This window comes from Mastigoproctus giganteus, chromosome 5 (genome assembly GCF_048544385.1).
Source record: "Mastigoproctus giganteus isolate SK-2022 chromosome 5, ASM4854438v1, whole genome shotgun sequence".
Classification (NCBI taxonomy): domain Eukaryota; kingdom Metazoa; phylum Arthropoda; class Arachnida; order Uropygi; family Thelyphonidae; genus Mastigoproctus; species Mastigoproctus giganteus.
The window spans coordinates 114,225,577-114,252,348 of NC_143579.1; the positions used below are offsets into that span (position 1 = coordinate 114,225,577).

Below are 26,772 nucleotides of genomic sequence, written 5' to 3' on the forward strand. Positions count from 1 at the left end.
AAGGCTTTTGTGGATTTATTGGATGATTGTTTTCTACACCAGCATGTTCGGGAGGCAACTAGAGGGAGTAATACTCTTGATCTGATTATCAGTAGTGATTCTTCATGCATTAGGAATCTGCAGATAAAGGAACCACTGGGTGGCAGTGATCACAGTGTGCTGAAGTGGGATTTACTCAAGGAGGTAACTACCATCAGAGGTAAACGGAAGGGTTTTTGCTTTCGTAAAGGCGACTATGATGGTCTGAGACAGTATTTAAATTCTATACAGTGGGGCCAACTGATGATGTTACCAACAGCAAATTCAAAATGGGAAGCATTCAAGGAACTAATCTTGGAAGCTACCAGGCTTTACATACCAACCAAGAAATATTGTTCAAGGTTCAGGCCTAAATGGTTGTGAGATGAACTAATGAGACATATGGCAGAGAAGAAAAATGCATGGGATACATACAAATTAATGGGTGACATGGAAGCCTATGATAGATATAAGTTGGTCTGTAACCTAGTCACAAAGGAGATTAGGCAGGCAAAGGCAGATTATGAGAAATCCTTGGCAAAGGATGCAAAGAAAAACAGAAAAGAGTTCTTTACCTATTTAAACTCAAGAAGGAAAGGGATGAATCAGATTGGTCCACTGGATGTTGATGGTTCAACAGTTGTGGATCCAGCTCAGGTGGCTAACAATCTAAACGAGTATTTTGCATCTACATTCACACATGAGGAGTTATTCAGGAAGGGGAATGTCGTAGGTGAAGTAAACATTGGCAGTGAGCTAGATGATTTTCTAATAACTGAGAGGAAAGTGGAGGAGAAATTGTTGAGGATAAACATAAAAAAGGCACCCGGGGTGGATGGGATCTATCCAGTTATATTAAAGGAGGCAGCAAAGGAAGTAAGCAAACCCCCTAGCCATAATTATGAGAGCTTCTTTGGACTCAGGGGAGGTACCCATGGACTGGAGATGTGCAAATGTAACCCCAATTCACAAAGGAGGATCAAAGGCTGACACAAGTAATTATAGACCTGTTAGTTTAACTTTGGTTCCAGGAAAATTAATGGAGACACTGGTTAAAGAAGCACTGCAGGATCATCTGGACAAGAATTCAGTTATAGCTCAGACACAGCATGGTTTTGTTAAGGGCAGGTCTTGTCTGACCAATTTGATTGGGTACTATGATGTAGTCACAAAAGAACTGGATGCAGGGAATAACTTTGATATTATATATTTGGATCTTAGAAAGGCTTTTGATACTGTTGCGCATGGAAGACTGCTGCACAAATTGGAGAAGTGTGGCATTGGAGGCAAATTGCTGCTATGGATAAAGGGATGGTTGAGTGGCAGAAGACAGAGAGTGGTAATCAATGGACACTGCTCAACGTGGACTAATGTTATTAGTGGAGTTCCTCAGGGTTCAGTGTTGGGTCCATTGTTGTTTTCTGTATTTATAAATGATATTGATGATGGTGTATCAGGCTTAATGTCCAAGTTTGCAGACGATACCAAGGTTGGCAGGGTTGTTAAGGACACTACTGATACTATGCTGCTGCAACAGGATCTGGAAAGGTTGAGCAGATGGGCTGAGAGGTGGCAAATGAAGTTTAACATTGACAAATGTAAAGTACTACATATGGGAAACAGTAACCCCAGGTCAACGTATCAACTCTGTGGTACTACGCTGACAGTGGTAGAGAATGAAAAGGACCTGGGGGTAATTGTGCAGGCAGATATGAAGTTCTCTGAGCAGTGCAGACGAGCTGCAAGAGTAGCTCATGGTGTCTTGTCAATGATATACAGGAATTTTTCTAGCAGGGACAGGGATGTGATTATTCCCTTGTATAAGGCATTGGTCAGGCCACACCTTGAGTAATGTATACAGGTCTGGAGGCCTCATTTCAAGAAGGATGTAGAGCTGCTGGAACGAGTACAGAGAAGGGCAACAAGATTAGTGAATGGAACAAAGGGTTGCTCTTACGAAGAAAGGCTTAAGTTTTGCAAATTATAGAGCCTGGAGACTAGGCATCGGCGAGGTGATCTGATAGAGGTGTATAAGGCTTTGAATGGCTTGAGCATGCTCAATGCCGATGGGATTCTTCCTCTTGCTCAGAATAATCACCTGAGAGGGCATAAATTCAAATTGAGGAAGGACGGATGTCGGATAGATGTGCGGAAATTTGCCTTTAGCCAGCGGGCAGTTGGTTTGTGGAATAGACTCCCATCGCTTGTTGTTGAAGTTGATAGCCTAAACAAATTTAAGGCTCAGCTGGACAGGTATTTCGAACGAATGGAGGGGTGAAATGGGTGTAGTGGTTGGTTTTTTTTTTTTTGTTTTTTTTTGGCTGGTGCTGAATAAGCTTGCTTTCTTGCATCGTATGCCTCTACTAATGCTAATGCTAATGCTAATTAGTTTATGTTTAAACAATGATTGATTTATCCAAAGAAATGAAAATGTAGCCTGTAAAATCAAGCAAATTATAATAATAGAGAAATTATTTATGACTTATTACAAATGATGAAGAATGTTTATTCTTCATCATCATCATCGACTAAATACACACTCATTGATCCCTCATTATTGGCTCGGCACTCGTTTGTTTGTTGCACAAGGAGTCATCTTCTTCAGAAATGCTTCAAGAGGCGTTTGTTTCCAAGATAATCTTCTCTTTTTTTTATAAATTTCAATGGCATGCATAGCATTTTTTAACAGAACGCACAAATTGCAACTAACCCGATTTGCATGGAGTAACAAGTTTACGAAGCTTAAAAAAAAAAAAAAGAATGAAGAGAAGATTCTGAAATTTTATTTCTGTTTTTTATACGATTGAAGATTTCAGTAAAGGGGAAACACATCTCACCATAATAACGTAAAAAACCGCACAATTCCAGTTATCGGTATTTTCGCAAATGCAATAACATTGAGTTTACTACCCGTTTATAATTGCTTACAGTAACAGAAAAGCCCAATAACCCAGAAAGTGTAAATTGTTTTTATTGTTTTATGGTTGTGACTTCCAGATATGTGCTTTAGAAAAATATCGCAAAGCCATTCACAAAATTGGTTCTTATAACAGAACCTTTGATAACGATGAAAGTGTAGTGCATTTCAGTGATTCGAATTGGTAACTAATACAATTTACACTATAAAAACGACCTTTTAGTTAGTTATATAGCGAAAATTTGAACTTCCGAGGTCGTGGAATGAATTACAAAAAAACAATGTGTTATTGGGTTCACATTACGATATTTTTGTGATACGATGGTAATGGATTAATATTGTAAAGCAGGGTACACTGTATTGTATAGCTACGAGTGTGGTTTGAAATGGGGTATTTATGAATGTTTAATATTCATTTTTTGCAATTAATCTTCATATTTTCGATTTTGTTGATACTTGAAAAAAAAAAAACTCGTAAAGCGAAAATTTGTAAAGTGAGAACTGCCTGTATTTTATAGCTATGCACATGGTTTGGAATGCAGTATTTATGAATGTTTAACATTCATTTTTTGCAATTAATGTTCATATTTTCGATTTTGTTGATACTTGGGATTAAAAAAAAAACCTTGTAAAGTGAGAAATGCTTTACAATAAATTTTCTGTTTATACTCCGGGACAACCAAATGGTCAGAGGAGTTCACAAGGTAGATAGAATACAAGAAACAGCACCGTATTCAGTAGTCACGAACTTGAAACCCGGTCACTCAAGGCACATGTACTTATGTACCCGTGCACCTGATCACTAGGCTATGGTGGCCTTATATATATAATCAATTAAAGCAGGGAATCATAAAAAGTATACATATACCTTGAGAATTTTATTTTCACTTAAAATATATACATGTACATTCCTTTACATAAGTAAAGGAATGTACATGTTTACTTAGGTAAAAATTACAATTACTTAGGTAAAAATTACCTAAGTAATGTAATTTTTCATCAACTTAGATGACAACAGGTCATGTACTGTAGCGAAGTTCCTCCACATTTTTTATAAACATCACAATTGACTGTTGAATCGGGCTGTTATTCACTATAATGTAAAGTTGTAATTAGGGCATTTTCAGCTGCTGCATGAGAATTTTTTGGCTCTGAATTTGATTCAGTCCCTTCTTCACATTTAGATCCATCTGATTCTCTCATTGCGCGTATGATTTCTGCATATTCCGCATAATTTTATAATAAATCATCACTGATCTGTTAAAAAAAGTATTGTTAAATCCATTCTTCTTGACTTCTTGCTGTAAAGCATTAGAACTTTCAGTTTTTCTGAAATCAGTTAATATTAATAAACTCTCATCTTCTTTATCTGCAGTACTTTCAATAACATTGTCAACCTTAGACCATTCCCTCCCACAAGATTTAGTAAATGTTAAACATGGGAATTAATTCCATGATAGTGCTATATCATAAATACATCTTTGATGTTGATGACTTTTAAAGGGAATATAAGATATCTATTCACGTATTCTATTTTTTACAAAATTGAACTCAAAAACTTTTGCCTATGTTGTCTCTTTACACATTCTAAAGAAATTCCCTCCCCCCTCCAACCCATAGGCTGGATTAAAGATGTTACAATTAGTGGCAAAAACAGCTTTTATGTCCACTTCCTTGAGTTGCTAACAATTGGGATGTGAAGGAGCAGTATCCAGAAAAAGACTGCAATCTGATATGTGGGCATCAGACAATGTATTTTAAAGTAGGAAGAGGGAGGGGAGGTCAGCTAATGCAGTTAAGCAAAGGTAGTTTAAGAGGGCTTCTACTGTATACTAGTACATTTCTCATCACCGAACCAGAGCCTGCATCGCCCTTTCATTAAAGTTGCTGTCAGCCTCCAAGAGAAGGCTGACTACAAATCACTTTTCAATAGCTGCAATAACAGCATCATTAACAAATTTTTCCCTAAAAAGGCCATCTTTTGTAGGACAAAAAAGAATGAATGATTGATCTTGCACAGTTAGGACTATATGGGTGATGTGGCATCCGCTCAGGATGCTAGAATGGGGTCTGGCTTGGCATTAGTAGTGGCAACTGATGCAAGGAAGCAAGCTTACATAGAATTAGTAAAAAAAAAAAAAAAAACCCAACCCATCTCATCTGTCAACCTCCTCTAATAATATGTCCAATATTTACTTAAATTTATTCAAACTATAAACTTCCACAACCCCAGATGGAAGTTGTTCAAATAATCAATTACTTTCTGGCTGAAAGAAAATTTCAGTACAGCTGTCCCTTTTAAACTTAAATTCATCCCCTTATGTGTACTATCCAATAAAGAGTAAGGGCCATCACCACTTAGTTTACTCCATCTATTTAAAGACTTAAACACTTCAATGAGGTCTCCTCATAGGTGTCTAGTTTCCAAGCACTGCAATTTGCAGAATTAGTTTTTCATGGTAAGAATACCTTTTGCGGCCTTTACTAATACTGGTTCTCTTCTCTGTGCCCATTCCAAGAGATTCATATCATTCTTAAAATGTGGTGGGTAGACTCTATGCAGTACTCAAGGTGTAGCCTTAACAATTGCTTCATACAATGGGATAATCACTTCCTCTCTTTCTGCCAACAGAATTTCTGCATATCATTAAGGGAACCACATGAGCTGTCTCTTGGCATAATTAAGCAGCCTGTCTGCACTGCTCAGAGAACCTTAAGTCAGACCATACAATTATCCTAGGTCTTTTTTGTTTTTTGTTGTTTAGTTGTTGCCTCTTTCTTTTTTTTTTTTGTTCTTCCCTTACTTCTTGACTGCAGAACAGTTTGTGCTTAGTGTACGTTTCTACAGTCAGTACAAACTGCCACCTGATAATTTACACTCATCTCATTCATATTTCTTCTTTTCTATTTGTCATATCTACTTGACATCCCCTTAGGTCAAAACCTTGAACAATTTTCAGCAGGTAACATTATCACTTAGTCCCAATGAGAAGAATTTAAAAACTGTGTAAGATCACTGAAGTATTTAATCTCTTTATGAAAGCAAAATTCCTCCCCTTTACCCTTGATGGTAGTTATATTAAAATTAGCAGTAGTAGTAGCATATGATGCAAACTTAAACAGCATTGGCTAGACAAAAAACTCACTTCCCATTCATCTATTATTAGCTGTAAGAGTCTATCCAGTTCTTCCTTAAATTTATTTAAGCTATCAACTTGCACAACAGCAGATGGAAGTTTCCAACGATCAACCATTCGCTGGCTAAAGGTAAATTTGTGCACATCTATTCTGCAACTGTCTTTCCTCAATTTGAATTTATGCCCCTTCAAGTGCAAAATTTGAGCAAGAAGAAGAAGAATCCCATCAGCATTGAGCTTGCTCAAACCATTCAAAGCTTTATACACCTCAATCAGATCACCTTGCAGGTGCCTAATCTCCAGACACTGTAATTTGCAGAACAAGTCTTTCTTGGTAAAAACAGCCTTTTTTTCCTCTCATCAATCTCATTGCCTTTCTCTGTAATCATTCCAGCAGCTGTACATCTTTCCTAAAATGAGGCTTCCTGACCTTCTTGCAGTACTCAAGATGTGGCTTCACCATTGCCTTATACGTCTACAGTCCGTGGGGACCTCTAACGAATACAAGATTGCTCTCATAATTATGACTAAGGGTTTGCATACTTCCTTTGTTGCCAACCTTAATATAAATGGATAGATTATTTACCTGAACCATCCTCATCCACCACGTGTTCCTTACTTATGTTTAAGTGCTACAATTTCTCCTCCACTTTCCTCTCAGTTATTACAAAATCATTTATCTCCATATTAGACTTGGATAAATTTCTGGCTTCCACTTCTCTACAGAATTTCTCGTGTGTCAATACAGATGCAAAATAATCATTCAGTTTGTCAGCTACCTGAGCAGGATTATCAAAAGTCAAACCATTGATATCAATCTGAGTCATCCCTTCCCTTCGAGAGTTTACACAAGTAAAGAAGCCTTTGCTGTTTTTCTTTGCATCCCTTGCCATAGATTTCTTAATATCTGCCTTTGGTTGCCTAATCTCCTTTGTGACTTGATTACAGACTAGCTTATATCTACCATAAGCTTCTGTGTCACTTGATACTTTATATGCATCCCATGCATTTTTATTCTCTGCCATGAGTCTCATTAGTTCATCTGACATTCATTTAGGCCTAAACCTTGCGCAGTATTCCTTAGTTGGTATGATAAGTCAAGTAGCTTCCAAGGTTAATTCCTTGAATGCTTCCCATTTAGAATTTGCTGTTGGTAAAATCATCCGTTGGTCCCACTTTAGAGAATTAAAAAACTGTCTGAGGCATGTAGTCACCTTTACGAAATTTTTTTATTATTTTTGTATTATTATTATTATTGTCTTTGGTGGCCCCTAGACATTTGTCCAAATCCACCTAATATCACTGACTTTATTATCCTTATACAGGATTACCCAGCCACCAGAGAGCAGTCATTACCTAGAATAACTGCTACCTGATGCTTTTCCTTATGAACATGGAGCTGGGCCTAGGTCTACTGTACTGTCTGTGCTGACCGCACAAAATTCCAGTACCTTCTGGTAGAAGTGCTAGACCAGAGGGTGCCAACAATCCCACCCCCAAGTTGCCCAAGCCTGGGAGCCAGCAAAAAAAGAATAAAGGAAAAAAAAAAAAAAAGAATAAATAATAAATAAAAAATATCAATAATAAATAAAATAAAATAAAAATATATATAATAAAAAATACTAATAATAAATAACATTTACAAAAAGAAAATAAAAATAAATAAAAATAAAAAAAACAAATAATAATAAAAAATATTTATATATTAATAAAATAAACTAATAAATCTCTCCTCCCGCACAGGTATTCAGGAATCAAGGCTTCCTACTCCTGTGGGCAGAGAAATCGCAATGGACAACCAGATTAATTTTCTTAATCTCACTATTTATACAACAGACACAAATTTAAATACCAAGATTTTCAGAAAAAACACGCACACCGGTAAATATCTACATTTCACTTCACATCATCCCCTTAGTACCAAAAAAGCCGTCCTACACAACCAAATCTACAATGCTATCAAATTCACCTCTTCACAAAACGATCTACACAATGAACTTCAATACCTTACTGATAAATTCATAGCCAGGAGCTACTCCCCTCAACTCATCCAACACACAATATCCACCGTTAAAAACAGTATTAATAACCCCACCAGACACAGTCACAAGACAAATACTTGCATAGTTCTCCCTTACCATAGTGAACTCGCAGCACAATTCCGACGTACATTCAAAGATTCCGACATCTCCCTCACCTTTTCCACTTACAATAAACTAGGTTTCCTATTTAATTCTTATAAAGATACACACAAATATCCCATCAATGATCTCAATAACTTAATATATCTCATAAAATGCCAACCGAACTGCAACACCTGTTACATCGGCAGCACTACCACCAAATTCGGTTCCTCCACAACTTCCAATACCCGTGCATACTACCACTTCAACAGTTTCAAGACAAGTCAATCCTGCACTGAGTTAATAACCCATGCTCAAACCCACAACCACACCCCCCTTGTTGACTCTGCCATCACTATTATTAAACTTAGATCGAGCTACAGAATTCTTCAATATGAAGCCCTCACCATCGAATGGTACCGTCACCATTCCGATCTCAACATTATTAACGCTAAACTTCCCTTCAACCTTTCACCAGCTTGGAACCTCTCGTGGCTAAAGTCCCCAGTTTTAAATCTTTATTATACTGCCGTATAATAAAGATTTAAAACTGATCCACATAACCTCCACTCTCTAGAAATCCGTATTGCTGCTGCACTAAAACGCTTAATTTTATTCATCAAATAATTCAGATGTGGAACAAATGTTAACCTAGCATCTAATAAAACACCTAGATACTTATTTTGGGTAACAAATTTAATTTGCTTACAATTTAACAAAATTTTTGGTGGTCGATTGATACGTTTACGAAAGCAAAAACCCTTCCCTTTATGCCTGATAGTTGTTATGTCTTTAAGTAAATCCCCAGAAAGGAACCACTAGGTGGCTGTGATCACAACCACCCAGTGGTTCCTTTCTGGCTGCCTCTTGAACATGCTGCTGTAGAAAACAATTAGCCAATAAATCCACAAACATCTTGCTAGTGTGTGAGTGACCAATCCACAAGTTCCAGTCAATAGCTGGGAAGTTAAAATAACTGATTATAAGACATTCTAAATTATTGTTCTGCTCTATTTCTCTGTACAGTTGTTTGTTGTTCTCATCAGAGTCATCAGGCCTACAGTATAACACACTCCTACATTCATTTTTGCATTCCCAGTGCTTATGTCACACCAAACTGACTCAACATTGCACTGGCTCCCTTTTCAACTGGATGTAATGCCTTAGATTTTAGGTGTTTCCGAATAGCATAATCCCTCCTCCCTTCTTATCTAATCTGTCCTTTCTGTATGTATAATACTCTCTGAATTCAAATTCTGCATTCCTTATATCTGTGTGCCACCACAACTCTGATATCCCAACAATATCTGCCTTTGATGTCTTGACCAACACTTCAAATTCATCAAATTTATTTACTATATTCCTAGCATTGGTGTGCATGCAAGTATACATGCACCTGTTCATACTCTTAGTTTCCTGAACACAGCCCATGTATTACATATTTCTTGATGACTCCAAGTAGTCCTAGAAATCCACAGTACCTTGCTTTCCAGGCTGCTGCTCATTCCAACAGAAGTGAAAGAATTGCTTTCACCTCTGCCTGCGGCTATTTTTAATCCACTTGTCTGTGTATCCTCCCCTTCCCAAGCCAGCAGTTTTCCAACCCACCTAACACTGACTTGGTAGCATTAACAAATATTCTTGTACCTTTTCTATTTAAGAGTATCCTATCCCTGTAGAAGCAGTCTCTCCTTAATAAGCAGAGACCACACTAAGAAAAATTCTACCCCACGAGCCTTGCACAATCTCTGTAGGGCTAAACTGAGTGACAAGGCTTTCAGCATATACTCCTCCTATTGTGTTTTGGCAGAATTGCACACATTCAAGTTTAACCCTAACCATGATGTTTTTCAACACTGACCAGTACTTAGCATTAGTAGAAGTACATGATGCAAAAAAGCAAGCATATACAGCATCAGCCAAAAAAAAAAACAAAAAACCTTCTTCCCATTTCATTGATCCAGTCATTCTAAACGATTGTCTAGTTCTGCCTTGAATTTATTTAAGCTATCAACTTCCACAACGACAGATGGAAGTTTATTCCAGCAATTAACCTAGACTCTGGCTAAAGGCAAACTTCCGCACATCTATTCCACAACTGTGAATCTATGCCCCCTTAGGTTTGCAATCTGAGCAACAGGAAGAATCCCCTCAGCATTATGCCTGCTCAATCCATTCAAGGCCTTATACACCTCACTCAGATCACCTCACAGGTGCCTAGTCCCCAGAAGCTGCAATTTGAAGAACTTAAGCCATTTTTCATAAGAGCACCTCTTTGTTCCCTTCACCAGTCTTGTTGCTCCTGTACTCATTCTAGCAATTCTACATCCTTCCTAAAATGAGGCTTCCAGACATGTACACAGTACTCAAGGTGTGGCCTGAACATTGCCTTATACAAGGGGATAATCACCTCCTTATCCATGATCGCAAGATTCCTGTATATAATTTACAAGACCCCATGATCTACACTGGTAGCCAGTCTACACAGTCAGAAAACTTCATATCTGACTGCACAATTACCCCAAGGTCTCTTTCATTCTCCACTACCCTGAGTGTAACTCCATATAGTTGGTACATTTCTCTAGGGTTACTGCTACCCATATGCAGTACTTTGCATTTGTCAATATTAAACTTCAGCTGCCACTTCTCAGCCCAAACGTTTCCAGATCCTGTAACAGCAGTATACTGTCATTACTGTTATTAACAACCCTACCTAACTTTGTATCATCTGCAAACTTGGACATTAAGCTTGATATACCTTCATCAATATCACTGATAAATATACAAAACAACAATGGGCCAACACCGAATCCTGAGGGACACCACTAATAACATTAGTCCACATAGAGCAGTAACTATTGACCACCACTCTCTGTCTTCTCCCACTCAACCATTCTTTTATCCATTGTAGCAACTTAACTTAATGCCATACTGCTCCAATTTGTATAGTAGTCTTCCATGCACAACAGTACCACTCTCTGTCTTCTCCCACTCAACCATTCTTTTATCCATTGTAGCAACTTAACTTAATGCCATACTGCTCCAATTTGTATAGTAGTCTTCCATGCACAACAGTATCAAAAGCTTTCCTGAAATCCAAGTATATGATAACAAAATTATTTTTTCCATCCAGTTCCTTTGTGACCACATCATACTATCCAATCAGATTGGTCAGACAAAACTTGCCCTTGACAAACCCATGCTATGTCTGTATTATTGTTGCAGTCTTATCTAAATGATACTGCAATGCTTCTTTAACTAGTGACTCCATTATTTTCCCTGGAACAGAATTCAAACTAACAGCTCTGTAATTAACCTGTGTCATCTTTTGATCCCCCTTTGTGAATTGGAGATACATTTGCACATGTCCAGTCTGTGGGACTTCCTCTGATTCCAAGGATGCAATAACCTTGATCATAATCATCTTTACAATGATTTAAAGGGAACTATATCTAGATTCCACAGTAAATACATATGCAATGGACCAATTCAAAAACAAAATTAAGAATCTCGTGCCATTTTTTTTTTGCAATTTGTATTGAAAATAAGTATTACCAAACATATAAGCTACTTAACTCTTTGACAACAGAGATACAGGTACATTTTTCAAGTTTATTTCAAATAATGTGCCCATTTATATCCTAGTGCTCTTGAAATTTTCCAGATACATGCTGCCATCTGTGAGCTATGTTGAAACTATCTAACTAATAGCAAAAAGTTGTAGTATAGATGGTGGCAGCATGAAAAGAGTTTTGAAAATTCAGAGGAGGAGATCAGATCTGTCAGTTATCGTTGTCCAATTTGCACTTACAGAACCCAAAATTCTCCTGAATTAAATCATGTTATATATAAAGAGATGTACAGTACAGTAATACCCTGACTTACGCGAACTCGGAGTTACGTGGTTCTTGATTTTTTCGTTTGGTGTATATCTAAAATTAGCTTACCAGTGATTTTGAAGTCAAATCATAAAGCTTGAGTGACAGCTTATGTTTTTGAGGACTGGTTTGGTCACCACTTCATACCCGAAGTCGAACATTATTGCAAGTCTAAACAGATTCCATTTAAAGTGATGCTTCTTATTGACAATGCACCCAGTCACCCTCCTGCCACCCTAATTAATTTCGACCCACGTGTGAAAGTTGTGTTTTTGCCTCCAAACACAACCAGCTTGCTTTAACCAATGGACCAGGGAGTCATCAAAACATTCAAGGCTTACTATACGAGGTGTTCGTTTGCACGTCTGAATGAAACTATGAGACAAAATGTAGTGAGATATCTGTTAAAGACTTTTGGAAACAATTCAATGTTTTAGATGCCGTAAGAATCATTGAAGAACCTTGGGATGAAATTCACAAAAAAACATTGAATGGTGTCTGAAAGAAACTTTGTCCATTTTTTTTTCAAAAACGAGATGAAAACAATGCCAGAAACTGATCATGTCGCTCATATGATAGAAGTTGTTAATCTTGCCAGGCAATTAGATTTGGAAGTCAATGATGATGATGTCAACGAGCTGTTGGATTCACATAGTCAGGCGCTGACAATGAATGAGCTCATAGAGATACGTGAGCAAAACGTCACTGAAGTATCCGACACTTCAGACCCAGTTCCACCAGAAAAGCACATGACAATTGCAAGTTTGACAGAAGGTCTCAGCTCAATTGAAAAGGGCTTAAAAATTTTAGAACACATAGACTCCAATGAAGAACGCGTTATAGCTACAAAGCAAGGAATAAAAAAATTATTAGCTTGCTACGAAGAAATTCTGCGTGAAAAAAAGAAGGCGCTGTGTTGTCAGACAAATTTGTTAGATTTTATGAAGCCATCGACATCAAAATAACTTTTTTACGTAACTCATTTATTTTTTTAATACATATTTTGTATTAATATGTATAAATAACTGCAATTTTATTAAATATTGTTCTTCTAAACTAGTGTTTTTGTTAGTCCTTGGTCCCAATTAAAAAAAATTATATGTATTTATATGCAAAGTTATACCCCGACTTACGCAATTTTTGTCGGACCCACCTATCGCGTAACTTCGGGGTATTACTGTATATCACTACATCACACAAAAAAAAAAAAAGAAGTCTTTTATGATCTTTTTTAACAATTTTTTGAAATGTTAAAAAATTCTTATTTAATTTTGACAATAATTCTGTTCTTATGTTGAGCAATCAAATAAAAATAAGAACAAGTTAATATTTAAAAGCAGTTACATCCAAATTTTTAAAATTCCACAAGGAAGCTTACTGAAAAGAGCTCACCACTAATCGGAAAACTCACTCCTCAGAGGGTTATAGATACTTCCAGGCCCATGAATTATAAATGATAAATAAAACATATAATAAGGAAGGAAAGACATCCTTTTTAATATACCACTTATCTGTTCTGCAATTCTGTTGGTATTTTCAGCTTCACCTTTCAGCTTTCTTGAAAACACTGGGGCAGCTTCTGTTAGAATTCCTACAACTACAAAAAGAAATGGAATATATGACATTGTAATAGATGTCTCAGAAGTCAGGATTCACAGAGCATTAATTTGTTATTTTTTATTTAACTCACAAAAGTTTGCACATTTTTGGTATGCATCTGAATTGCAATCAGTTCAAAATGGAACAATATTTTCTAGGCTTACAGAGAAGCTAAGTCGGTTTGTCTCAGTAAAATAAAAGATTCAGGTTCACTTCCCAGCAATTGGGGATTTTCATCAGGAAAAACAGGAAATCTAATATTAGTATATCTGGGCAGTATATTATACATCTGAAATGTGCAAGCTTTTGTGTGACTACAAGAAAGGCCCTGGATACCTTACTTATGGGAAGTTATTGGTAATGAAATAAATTAATAAATTTATTTTTTAAGTAATTTTTTTTCTTTCATCCTGTTCTGTCAAAGTAAGTTAAAAATACCCAGAAAAACCAACAACAAGTCAAAGAAAGTATTAAAATATTTGAGACTGGAAGCATAGTTGATAAACTTTATAATGATAATTGCTGCTGCCTTATCATTTTTTTTGTCATTACTATTTTTTTCATAAGAACATGACCAAAAATGAGTGGAAAAAGCCAAAGGAAATCGCTGAAGAACATCTAACTGTTTTGTGTAGTAATGGTAATAGGGCTAAGGTAAAGAACCACCACGAGAACCACAGAAAACTATGGGAAACTTACCAAACAAACAATGTAATGATTAGTTTTTTCAGATTTTTGAGTTCACGAGTGTTTTCGTTATTAAAAAACCATATTACTGATTTCTTTGTATGTTTTTAAGGTAGGTTTCCTAACCTTAAAAACATACAAAGAAAAAAAGTTACGTTAAGAAAAACAGAAAAGGTTTAATGTAATCAGTAAAACTTAAGAACAGTGCAAAAGAAGTGTGCGTTTTTAATAGACTTTCATTTTTGGCTGGTAAAAAAAAAAAGGTTATGTTAATTTACGCCACTAATTTGGGATGGATTCAAGCAGGCTAGTGAAAAAAAAGGCTAGATTATATAAATAAAGGAAATCATTGGGTAATCCTACACTGGAGTGTGCACCCTGTTTTGAAGTTTTACAGTTCTATACCTAACTTTAAAGGTTATGTTAGGAAATAATAAGAAAAGAAAGATTCTTTATATATATATATGCTTGGTTTTTTTTTTTAGGAGCATTAGCAACTAAGGCCATATTGCTCTGGGATATGCGGTGGTCATTCCTTGACCTTTCCGCATCCTCCATATTTGGTGGTGACGGGCTTGAACCCCGGTCTAATCAAGAAGCATATGCTACGCACTGCTGCTCCTTCCCATATCATAATGTCAATCAGTCACTTAATGCTATGATGTTATCATCTGTTCACACACCAATCCACATTGACTTCCCATATTGTCTGTCACACCTACAAGTAAATCAATATATTGTTCTCGACTTCTATTGCCCCTACCGATAACATGCATCGTATATTTACCGAGAATGCCGGGAGAAATTGCAGTAGCGACAAACCAGGTTATCCGGTAAGTTCTCATGTTTGCTTTCTTTACCTTCACCAGTAATAATATTCGCCATATAGTGCAAGAAAGCCACAGGCTTTTACTGCACTGACAAAAAAACAAACAAAAAAAATGCACAAGTAGATAAGAAAATGCAAATTACAGGAACACCCCAACTTACGTAAGGGTTGCGTTCTGCGGAACGTTGCATAAGTCAGATTTTACGTAAGTTAGAATTTCCCCAATGCTTTTTTTTTTTTTTTTTTTTATTAGTTGTTGGCGCATCGGCTTCTGTGGCCATATTGCACCTCCCAAGGTTTTTGCATTTTCTACTCTGATCCAAGCCCGAGGTGGGATTCAAACCCACACCCTTTGGGTTGCCAGGCAGGCATTTTACCCACCCGGCTAGCCCTGTCGGCTCCCATGCTTGTGCAGCACTCGCTGAATTGATTGAAACAAAAAAGAAATGTTCGACAAACATGTAAATAGAATTATTTATTGTATATATACAATTTTTTATCTCATGCGCAGGAAAAATTACAAAAGCATGCAATTTAAAAAAAATTATAAAATTATAAAATAAAAGTGGAGACAGGCAGAGCATCAGTAAGTTTTACCTCTCGAGCATCGTTGCCAGAATCGATGTCTTCAGCTGATAAGTATGCCACTGTGGAGGTTGAGGGCTGTGGAGATTTAGAAGGGGTCGGCCACTCAACCTTATGAAAGAACATATTAATGGATGGCTGGACAGTGGCTTTTTTATTTTCATTGTCGATTTATTTGTAGCAAGTAAGCATATAATTCACCCTTCTGTTAACTTTTAAGAATCATTCATGATTAGGATCCATTTTCTCAAATCTCGCCATGGCCATCTCTGTGATGATGAAGCATTTCGGCTCCTCATTTTGGTTCATCTTGAACTTCATCAGCATTTTATTCTATCACTATCGCTGCCTGCAAGTCAATAAGTTCTTCATTAGATAATTCCTTCTCTTCTTCCTCTATTAACTCCTCCATGTCTTTGGCATCAACCTCCAACTGAAGTAGCTCTGCAACCTTTACAATCTTATCTGTAACCTCTTCATATGATTCGCCTTTTCCAAATCCTTCAAAGCCTTTTACATGCCTTGTGCATATTTTCTTCCATGTGCCATTTAAACAACTTTAATAATTTCCACCCAGGCCTTACTAATGTTTAAGATGGCATGGTAAATAGTAAGATTTCCAAAAGTCTCTTAACATAAAATTTTTCTCATCGTCTACTGCAGACAATGCCCGAGCAAATGTGCGTAATTAGCGTGCTTTTAAATTTGAAGTAACACCTAGATTCATAGGTAGGATGAATGAAGTCATGTTTGGTGGTAGAAATACGATTCTCACGTTCGAACTGAAATCATCTAGATGCGTAGGATGTCCAGGAGCATTATCTAATAGAAGCAAAATCTTGAAAGGAATGTCATTGTCTTTACAATATTTTTCAACCTCGGGAATGAAGCAACATTTAAACCTCAAAGGGAGATATTGTTATCCATGCTCTCTGGTTCGATCGGAAATGCACGGATAGGGTGGCTTTATTGATGCCCTTAAATGCAAGAGGATTTCCAGAATGGTACACAAGCAGTGGTTTTAATCTGTAATCTCTCGCTGTATTAGCCCCCAAGCAAGAACGTGGCACCATCTTTTGATGCCTTGAAACCTTGAGTTGTATTTTCCTCTTTGGCAATGTATGTTCGATCCAGCATTTTTTTCCAATACAGAGCAGTCTCGTCAACGTTAAAAAATTGCTGTATTGAATAGCTGCCTTCATCAATAATTTTTTCCAACACATCACAAAATTTCTCTGCAGCTGCAAAATCGGCACTTGCGACTTCATCACATACTTAATGTTGTGGAAACCAGCACAATGCTTGAACCTATTAAACCACCCGTTGCTTGTCACGAACTTGGGTTGTGGTTCACCGTACTTATTCATAATATCTTCGTAAATACTTCTTGCTTTTGCTTGAGTGGTCATTAGACTCAGGAGCACTCGCTTCTGAATCTGTTTTCCATCCATATTATTAATAGTTTTCCATCTTCGATATAGCACCTGAACGCTGTTTTGTGATCACTGTTGATCTTAAGTGCGTTGATCCTTTGACATGTTCTTTTATAAGTGCACTGTCCTTTAAAATAGTATTTACTGTTGAAGAAGCGAGACCTAATTTCTTTGCAATAGATGACAAACTTTGTTCTGTTCGTACTTTTTAATCATTTTCATATTCATTTCAAAATCATTTTTTGTTTCTTGGCACTACCACCACTTGCACTTTTCATTGGTCGCTTTCCCTTCATCATTGTAATACGTAAATAGGAATGAAGAGAAGTTTCTGAAAATTTGTTTTTTATATGATTGAAGATTTCAGTGAAGGGGAACTCATTTCATCATAATACCATAAAAACCCCACAATTGCAGTTATCGGTATTATCGCAAATGCAATAAGAGTGAGTCACTACCCATTTATTATTTCTTGCACTAACAGAAAAGCCCAATAAACCGGAAAGTGCAAATTGTTTTTATTGTTTTCTGGTAGTGACTTCCAGAAACGTTCTTTAGAAAAATATCACAAAGGCGTTCAAAATTGATTCTTATAACGGGAACATATGATAACGATGAAAGGGTAGTGTAATTTCCATTATAAATATGACATTTTAGAGAGATAAATCGCTTAGTAATATAGTGAAATTTTCAACTTCCAAGGACTTGGAACGAATTACAAAAAAAAAAAAAAAAAAAAATGCAACAGTGGTATTGGGTTCACATTACGATATTTTCACGATACTTCCATTTATTCCAACTGGATGCAAAATACGTTTCCACGATTTTATTAAGTTTGCACTGGCCACCAAAACTTACATAAAGTCGAATTTCTGTAAGTCGAGTATTAGGTAAGTCAGGGAGTTCCTATATATGCTTCTCTCCTCACACAGTTAACTATTCAGTTGAACTTTGAATTTTATTTACACTATCAGCATCAGTCACCTGCAACGGCAACTTGTTCCAGCAATAAGTGACTCACTGGATAAAAGAAAACTTTCTACAACCTAATCTAAACCTCAACCCCTGTAATTTGAATTTATGACCCCTAGTTCTGGAATTATTTAGAATTGTGAGAATTCCACCTTCATTCATTTTACTAATCCCTCTTAGAGTCTAATAAAACTTAATCAGTCACCTTGAGGTGCTTGGTTATCAAGCTCTGTAGCCCACATAACTGAAGCCTTTCTTCATATGGTTATCATTCTGCTGATCTCACCATTCGAGTTGCATGTCTTTGGACTCTTTCAAGAATCTCAAAGTCTTTTTTCAGATGAGGTCTCCATATTTGAAAACAGTATTCCACATGTGGTCTTACATCTACTTTATATTGTTCTGCTGATCCGTGAACTTTAATTGCTAGGTAGGTGTATATGCCAGTTTGGTAGCAGGCTATGATTATAAAACCACTTCCTCCTGAAAAAACAGAATGGGAAGTCATGCAATAGTATTTTGTATTTTACAATAAAAGATTTAAGGTTCTTTATTATTTTCAAAAACTATTCATCAGAAATTGCATGACGTGTCACCAGGTCTCATCCATTGGTCTGAAATATACGGTCCAAATATATATATATATACAGGGTGTCCCAGGAGGAAAGGTCAATATTCCAGGAGGTGAAAGGATAGGTCATTTTAAGCAAAAAAGTTCATATATAAACATGTACCCTATCCCAAATGGTTTCTGAGATAGAGGCATTTGAATATTTATTTTTCAAGTGACAAATTTGGAACAGTTTATAATAAATTTTCAAAATGCCACCATCAATTTCAATGCACTTTTCTACTCACATGAGAACACGGCATGTTGCTTGTCTAAGTGTATCTTCACGTTCCTTTATATGGGCAACATCATCCATTATGCGAGCTAGCAGATCATCTCTTGTATCCACCTTCCTTCTGTACACTTCACTCTTCATCCAACACCATAAACAAAAATCTAATGGGGTTAGGTCTGGAGATCTTGGTGGCCAGTTAATGGCACCACCACCATGCACAATCCACCGATTAGGGAAAATTCGGTCCAGATGTTGCTTCACACATCTGGTAGAAATGGAAGGGGCCCGTCATGCTGAAAGTACATAGTACACTGTGTGGCCAAAGGAACGTCCTCTAGTTGTTCACCTAATTTATTTTGCAAAAATTGAAGGTTATCGACCATAACGCACCACACATTGGGGCACCTCCGTAGCCAGGCGGGAAGGAGCAGCAGTGCGTAGCACACGCTTATTGATTAGACCGGGGTTCGAGCCCATCACCACCAAATACGGAGGATGCGGAAAGGTCAGGGAATGACCACCGCATATTCCGGGAGCAATATGGTCTAAGTTGCTAATGCTCCTAAAAACCAAATAACAAACAAGAAACAAACAAACCACACATTGATTGAGAAACGAACTTGGAAATTTGTTTCCACTGTACCATGTGGATTCTCGTGCGACCATCGATGAGTGTTATGTGTGTTGCTGATTCCATTCTGGGTAAATGTGGCTTCATCAGTAAATAGTATTGATGAAAGCACTTCCATCAATACTATTGGCATTTAACCAATGACAAAATTCAAGATGCGTGGCACTGTCCCCTATGTTAAGATTTTGCAAACGGGTACAAGGGTGAAATGGGTACAAGCTCTCTTCATTTAGTGTTCGCCATATGTGTGTTCGTGACACACTGAGACGTGCAGAAGGTCTTCACATGCTAATTGTAGGACTATGCTGAACCATGTTCAGAATGTGTTCCCATTCCTGCACATTTTCTCGACGTCCTCGTTCAGATGAAGCATGGGCAGCATACCACTTTCATACAATGTGTTGAAAATGGAAAACACTCTACGATCCAGAATTCGACGTGTAGGAAAGTGCCGACGGTATTCTTTAACAGCAGCAGCAGGGGCACTACTATCGCAGAAGCTGTAAACATATAGCATATCTGCATATTCAGCATTAGTAAAAATGTGCGACATTTTTAGCAAACACTTCTACAATTAGAACTGACAACTGACGCTACTCACGGATTCACTCGCAGTCTTATTCACTTCTACAGTCATAACAATCAACTGATAACTGGCAAATGACAATAAAATAGCACAGTCTGATGGGAGGGAAGGAAAATATTGTGTGCCAATTTCAAAACAAATGTACATTAAATTAGCTCTATCTCGGAAGCCATATGGGATAGTGCACATGTTTATATGAACTTTTCTGCTTAAAATGACCTATCCTTTCACCTCCAGGAATATTGACCTTTCCTCCTGGAACACCCTTTATATATATAGAGAGAGAAATAGATATCATTAAAGGTGAGAATCTCGGCACATTTTCACAGAAAGTGATCACTCATTCAATATTTTCATCCCATCTTTAGGGTAAAATTATAGTAATAGTAATAGAGGCATGTGATGCAAGAAAGCAAGCATATGAGCTTATGTAGCATCAGCCAAAAAAAATCACACAACCATTCCCTCTAAAAGTTTGTCCAGTTCCTCCTTAAATTTATTTAAGCTATCAACTTCCACAACGACAGATGGAAGTTTGTTCCAGCAGCAATTAACCACCTGCTAGCTAAAGGAAAATTTTCACATATCTATTCTACAACTGTCTTTCCTCAATTTGAATTTATGCCCCCTTAGGTTTGTAATCTGAGCAAGCAGAAGAATCCCATCAGAATTCAGCGTACTCAACCCATTCAAGGCTGTATACACCTCAATCAGATCACCTCACAGGTGCTTAGTCTCCAGCTGCTGCAATTTGCAGAAATTAAGCCTCTCTTCCCCTTCATTCCCTCAACCAATCACGTTGCCCTTCTCTGTACACACTAGCAAATCTACATCCTTCCTAAAATGAGGCCTCCAGACCTATACGCAGTACTGAAGGCATGGCCTGACCATTGCCTTATACAAAGGGATAATCACATCCTTTTTTCCCTGCTAGCAAAATTCCTGTATATCATTGACAAAACTCCATGACCTGCTCTTGCAGCCTATCTGCATTGCTCAGAAAACCTCGTATCTGACTGCACAATTACTCCCAGGTCCTTTTCATTTTATACCACCCTAAATGTACTACCACTCAGTTGGTATGTTTATCTGAGGTTACTTCTACCCATATGCAATACTTTGCATCTGTCAATGTTAAACTTCAGTTACCACTTCTCAGCCGATCTGCCCATATTTTCTAGATCCTGTTGCAGTAGCACACTGCCATTACTGTCATTAACAAACCTGCCATCCTTTCTATCATCTGCAAACTTCGACACTATGCCTGATATACCTTCATCAATATCATTAATAAATACACAAAACAACAATGGGCCCAGCACCAAACCCTGGGGGACTAATAACATTAGTCCATGAAGAGAAGCATCCATTGATTACCACCCTCTGTCTTCTCCCACTCAACCACCCTTTTATCCATTGTAGCAACTTACCCTTAATACCATCCTACTCCAATTTGTACAGTAGTCTTCAATTCGCAACAGTGTTAAAAGCTTTCCTGAAATTGAAGTATATGATATCAAAATTATTTTTTGCATCCCGTTCCTTTGTTACCACATCACAGTATCTAATCAAATTTGTCAGACAAGACTTTCCCTTAACAAACCGATGCTGTGTCTGAATTATTGCTGTAGTCTTGTCTAGATGATCCTGCAATGCATCTTTAACCAGTGACTCAATTATTTTACCCAGAACAGAAATTAAACTAACTGGCCTGTAATTACTCAGCCACCCTTAGATTCTCCTTTGTGAATTCGTGATACACTTGCACATCTCCAGTACTTCGGGACTTCCCCTGAGTCCAAGGATGCTCTCATAATTATGGCTTCGGGTTTGTTTACTACCTTTATCACCTCCTTTAAAAAATTGGATAGATCCCATCTATCCCATGTGCATTTCTTATGTTTAACTTCAACAATTTCTCGTCAACTTGCTCTCAGTCATTAGAAAATCATTAAGCACCCTGTTAGAGTTTGATAAACTTCTGGGATTCAACTCCCTTAATAACTCCTCATGTGTGTGAATGTAGAAAAATACTCATTAAGATTGTCAGCTATCTGAGCAGAATCATCAACATTCGAACTATTGATATGAAGTGGACCAATCTGATTCATCCCCTTCCTTTTAGGGTTTATATAAGTAAAGAAATCCTTGCTGTTTTTCTTAGCATCCTTTGCCAAAGATTTCTCGTAATCTGCCTTAGCTTGCCTAATCTGCTTTGTGTCTTGATTATAGGCTAGCTTATATCTGCCATAGGCTTCTGTGTCGCCTGACAATTTATATGCATCCCACGCATTTTCCTTCTCTGCCACGATACATGCTATAGAGCAAATAAATTTTCATTGAAATACCTGTCAACCATGGCTGTTTGCTGCCTGGACAAATTTATTTCTTATCTTTTCTTATATTTCTAAATGACTTTAGCATAGAAAAGTGTTTATATTTTTAAAGTTGCTTATTCTTTCCTACTGGAAAGTCGACTCTGATAACAAAGTCAGATATGTAAAGCTGAAAAAGCTGTAAAGAGTTTTATGCCCAGTAGATAAGCAGGCTTAAGCAAGCTATTGAATGCGCTGTAAACAGAGTAAAAAATACTGATTTCTTTATAGATTCCATTTTTTTTTTTAAAATGAAGACTGTCATTGTGAATGGATATTTTAGTTTTGTAGTGTTTATTATTCCTGACCGGGAGGGCAAAAAAAAACCTAATGAGAAATATTCATTCACACCTGTTTTATAAGCTTCTTAAAGATAGATGTATGAAAACAGTCCCACAAAACCAATTGCTATTAACTTTTTTTAAATAGCCAATTATAGTACTTAAGTATTACTCTCATTATTATTTATTTATTATTTTTGTTTTGTTTCTGGCTTGCTTTTAATTGTGCCAAAGCCATGAGTCATCAGCATATCATGTCTATAAATTGTGTTGTCAATTTGTTTGATTTTATGGATGAGAAACATGCAACCATCATTCAAGACAAGAATGAGAGAGAGAGAATGTACATGTTTATTTTGATGATTCTCACAAAAGTAAAAGACAGTAGCCATTATTAAAAAATGCTAACATTAAACATGCTGGTTAAAAATGGGAGGGAAGTAAAGCAGAGTAAGAACATCTCCAAATGGAGATGTTCTTACTCTGCTTATTCATCTAAATATCTTTAAGATGTTCTTATTTATTTAGATGAAGTAAAAAAAAAAAGTGTCAACGTGTGTTGCAAAAATGGATTTGATTTTGGGGATATAAGAATGTGGATACAGAAGAAAATGAAGTAGCATATCAAAGTTGGGGGTAACTGTAGGTGAAGCAAGAAGTGAAGAAATAGAAGAATACAGTAGAAAAGAAAAACATAAATACACAAATGCAGAAGTTGCCTCATTACTCTTACTAAATATGCTAATTCTGATGAGGAATTAAAAAAAAATGTTTCTATGCTCTGAGAAAACTAAAGAGAGCAAAGTTATGAAATGGCAATACAATAGAACCTTAACAAAATATTTCAAATATCTTTAAATATCGTAATGCGATTTGGATGGGACTTTGTATATATTATAGTTATTATCATTTAATAATTAATGTCCACTGTTTAAAAAATCATATTTTTTGTGTTCTGTTTGATTTCTATTCCATTTTGATTTAAATATATTTTTATAAAAGTTTTTTTGCCAAAATTTTTATCCAGATACCGTCTAAATTAATACACAGTATGCTATTGGATTTCAAATAAATTTGCTTGTTTCTACAAATTATGGCTTGAAAATATTTATATATAATTAAATTCTATAATTTTGAATACCCAACCACTCCTTAGTGCAAATTAGTGTAGTTATACTCTTTGTGTGTGTGTGTGTGTGTGTGTGTGTGTGTGTGTGTGTGTGTGTGTGTGTGTGTGTGTGTGTGTGTGTGTGTGAGTAAATTTTCTGTTTATACTCTGGGAAGACAACATAAAGTCAGAGTTCACATGATATAGAGAATAATACAAGAACACTGTATTGAGTAAGGTGTAAGGTGTGTTAGTGTCTAATGGCTCCTAGGGTTTCTCCCATCTCCACAGATGTATATCGGGCCAGAGATTTCAAGGTGTGTAGGGTCACGTGCTGTATATTGTGTTGTACCGTTTGTTCCTCCGGTCTATTAGCCACTAAGCCCCTAGTGGAACTCAATGTTATTACAATGTACCATGGGGAGGCTGACTGGGTGTACCACTGATATTAGATTACTATGGTGGGTCCTGCCACATACTTTCCTAGGATTTCAGTGGCTAGGAGCAGATTTGAGAATGAGATGATCACTGTTTCTTGAGCAATGGTTGTAATTTTAACAGAGCATAGGGTTGTTCGCTGATAATTTGTTCTAGAGCTAAATAGGTCGGGCAATAATTTTGATGTGTTTAGATTTAGACCTGTGGAGCACATATACATATATATATATATATATATATATATAAAAAAAAACCTGTTGTGTAAGAGAAAAGTAAAGGGGGAGGCAAAAGACTGGAGGGTAGAAAACAGAAGGAAGGGGCCAACAAGAATGATGGCCCCTGCTGACAGTGCTGTTATTGTTATTTTGGTTTTTAGGAGCATTAGCAACTAAGGCCATATTGCTCCGGGAATATGCGGTGGTCATTCCCTGACCTTTCCGCATCCTCCGTATTTGGTGGTGACGGGCTCGAACCCCGGTCTAATCAAGAAGCGTGTGCTACACGCTGCTGCTCCTTCCCACCTGGCTACGGAGGCGCCACTGACAGTGTGCCATGACCAATACCTCATCAGAGGGAAGAGTGGGTTGGCAGGGGGGGAGCCCACTGAAAAACCCCTCAAGAAAAAAAAAAAAAAAAAAAAAGAGAGAGAGAGAGAGAGAGAGAGAGAGAGAAAGAGTTTTTTTTTTTTTTAATGTAAACCCCAAACATGAGAGGTATTAGAACCTATAGTACTTAGTACCGTGCTTCGGTTGGAGGTTGAGAAGACGAAAGAAGATATTTGTTGACATTATTCTTGAACTTCTGTAGACTGTAATTTTCAGGAAATACGTATGAAGGAAGGTTGTTCCAGAAAATGGCAGTTGAATGAATAAATGAGGAAGATGAAAAGTTGGTTCTGTGAGTTTGAAGTCGGACAGTAAATGGATGTTGGCTGGTGGCGGAATGTGTTCGGACTGTTTTGAAGGAGACAGCGGGAATTATAGAAGCCAATTAAGAAGAACAGTGCCCATGGAAGTATCTGTAGAAGAGGCATGCAGAAGAAACAGTACGTCTATGAGACAGCGAGTGGAGAGACTCTGTTAGAGATGAATCATTAATTAACCTAACTGCCCTCTTCTGAATGGAATCAAGAAGCCTGAGAGAGGTTTTGGAGGCACCAACCCAGATGTGGGAACAATATTCCATGGCAGGGCGGATTTGCGATTAATACAGAGTGAGCAGCTGTTTGGAAGAAAACTAACGCCAAGAGTGAAAGAGAAAACCAAGTTTTTTAGATGCAGAGGAAGCAATACTTGTAATGTGCTTGTGCCACGAGAGATTAGAAGTCAGGGTAATCCCCAAAAGAGATACATCATTTTGCCTAGAAACTGGAGTGTCACTAAAGATAACCATATGAGCAGAAGAAACCTTTTTGCGAGATATAAGACAAGACTGAGTTTTAGAAGGGTTGAAATCAACTAAGTTGTCTTTGCCCCACTGGAGAATTACCTGAAGATCGGCATTTAAGGAATTAGTAGCAGATTTTCGAGAAGTTGAAGCTGATCGAGCAGGGCTAGGTTTCTCAAAATGGAAAATAGAATGCAATGTGCTATCATCGGCAAAACTATGGATAGGATTTCCAGTCAATGGAAGAAGGTCATTAATATACAAGAGGACAAGAGTGGGGGAAAGAACTGAACCTTGGGAGACACCGGCATTAGTGGATTAGTTAGAAGACAGAGAGCCATCTTCCATCACCCTCAGTGAGCGATCAGAGAGAAAACTGGATAACCAATTACTAAAAACAGTTGGCAAACCATAAGATGGAAGCTTGTTTAGAAGACCCTTATGCCAAACATGATCGAAAGCCTTTGAGATGTCAAGAGCAACTACTTGTGTTTCACCGAAACTTTCCATTGAATTAGTCCATAAATGAGTAACATAAGCCAGAATATCACCAGTGGATTGACACTGACGGAATCCATACTGGCGAACGTTGCTCAGACGGAAGGTTTCTAGTTAGTTTAAGAGTTGGCGGTTAATTGATTTCTCCATTACTTTAGAAAGAGTAGAAGTAATTGCAATGGGACGATAATTGGATGGGAGGGATTTGTCACCCTTTTGAACTGGCTGGATATGAGCAAATTTCCAAGCAGAAGGAAAAACACCTTTGGAATAAGAAAGGAAAAAAAGGCAGCAAAGAATAGGAGTAAGTTCAGGAGCACAGGTTTTGAGAACAAGTGGAGAAATACCATTGGGACCTGGAGCTTTCTTAGAATCAAGGTTAGTCAAAACATCCTTTTGACGGAAGACCACAGGAGGCATTGAATGGAGCGTGTTCGGAATGGTGG

At 37.2% G+C, this 26,772-nt stretch overlaps 1 protein-coding gene across 7 annotated transcripts in view; it reads right to left on the reverse strand.

Moving 5' to 3' along the window:
- Positions 1 to 26,772, reverse strand: part of LOC150085649 (cilia- and flagella-associated protein 206) — a 465,016-nt gene that overhangs the window by 217,148 nt on the left and 221,096 nt on the right. For all 7 annotated transcript variants that reach the window (XM_090373411.1, XM_090373412.1, XM_090373415.1 and 4 more), the window contains one exon: positions 13,578 to 13,670. In XM_090373411.1, coding sequence (XP_090229537.1) covers positions 13,578 to 13,670 — 93 coding nt within the window. The remainder of the gene's footprint in view (positions 1 to 13,577; positions 13,671 to 26,772) is intronic.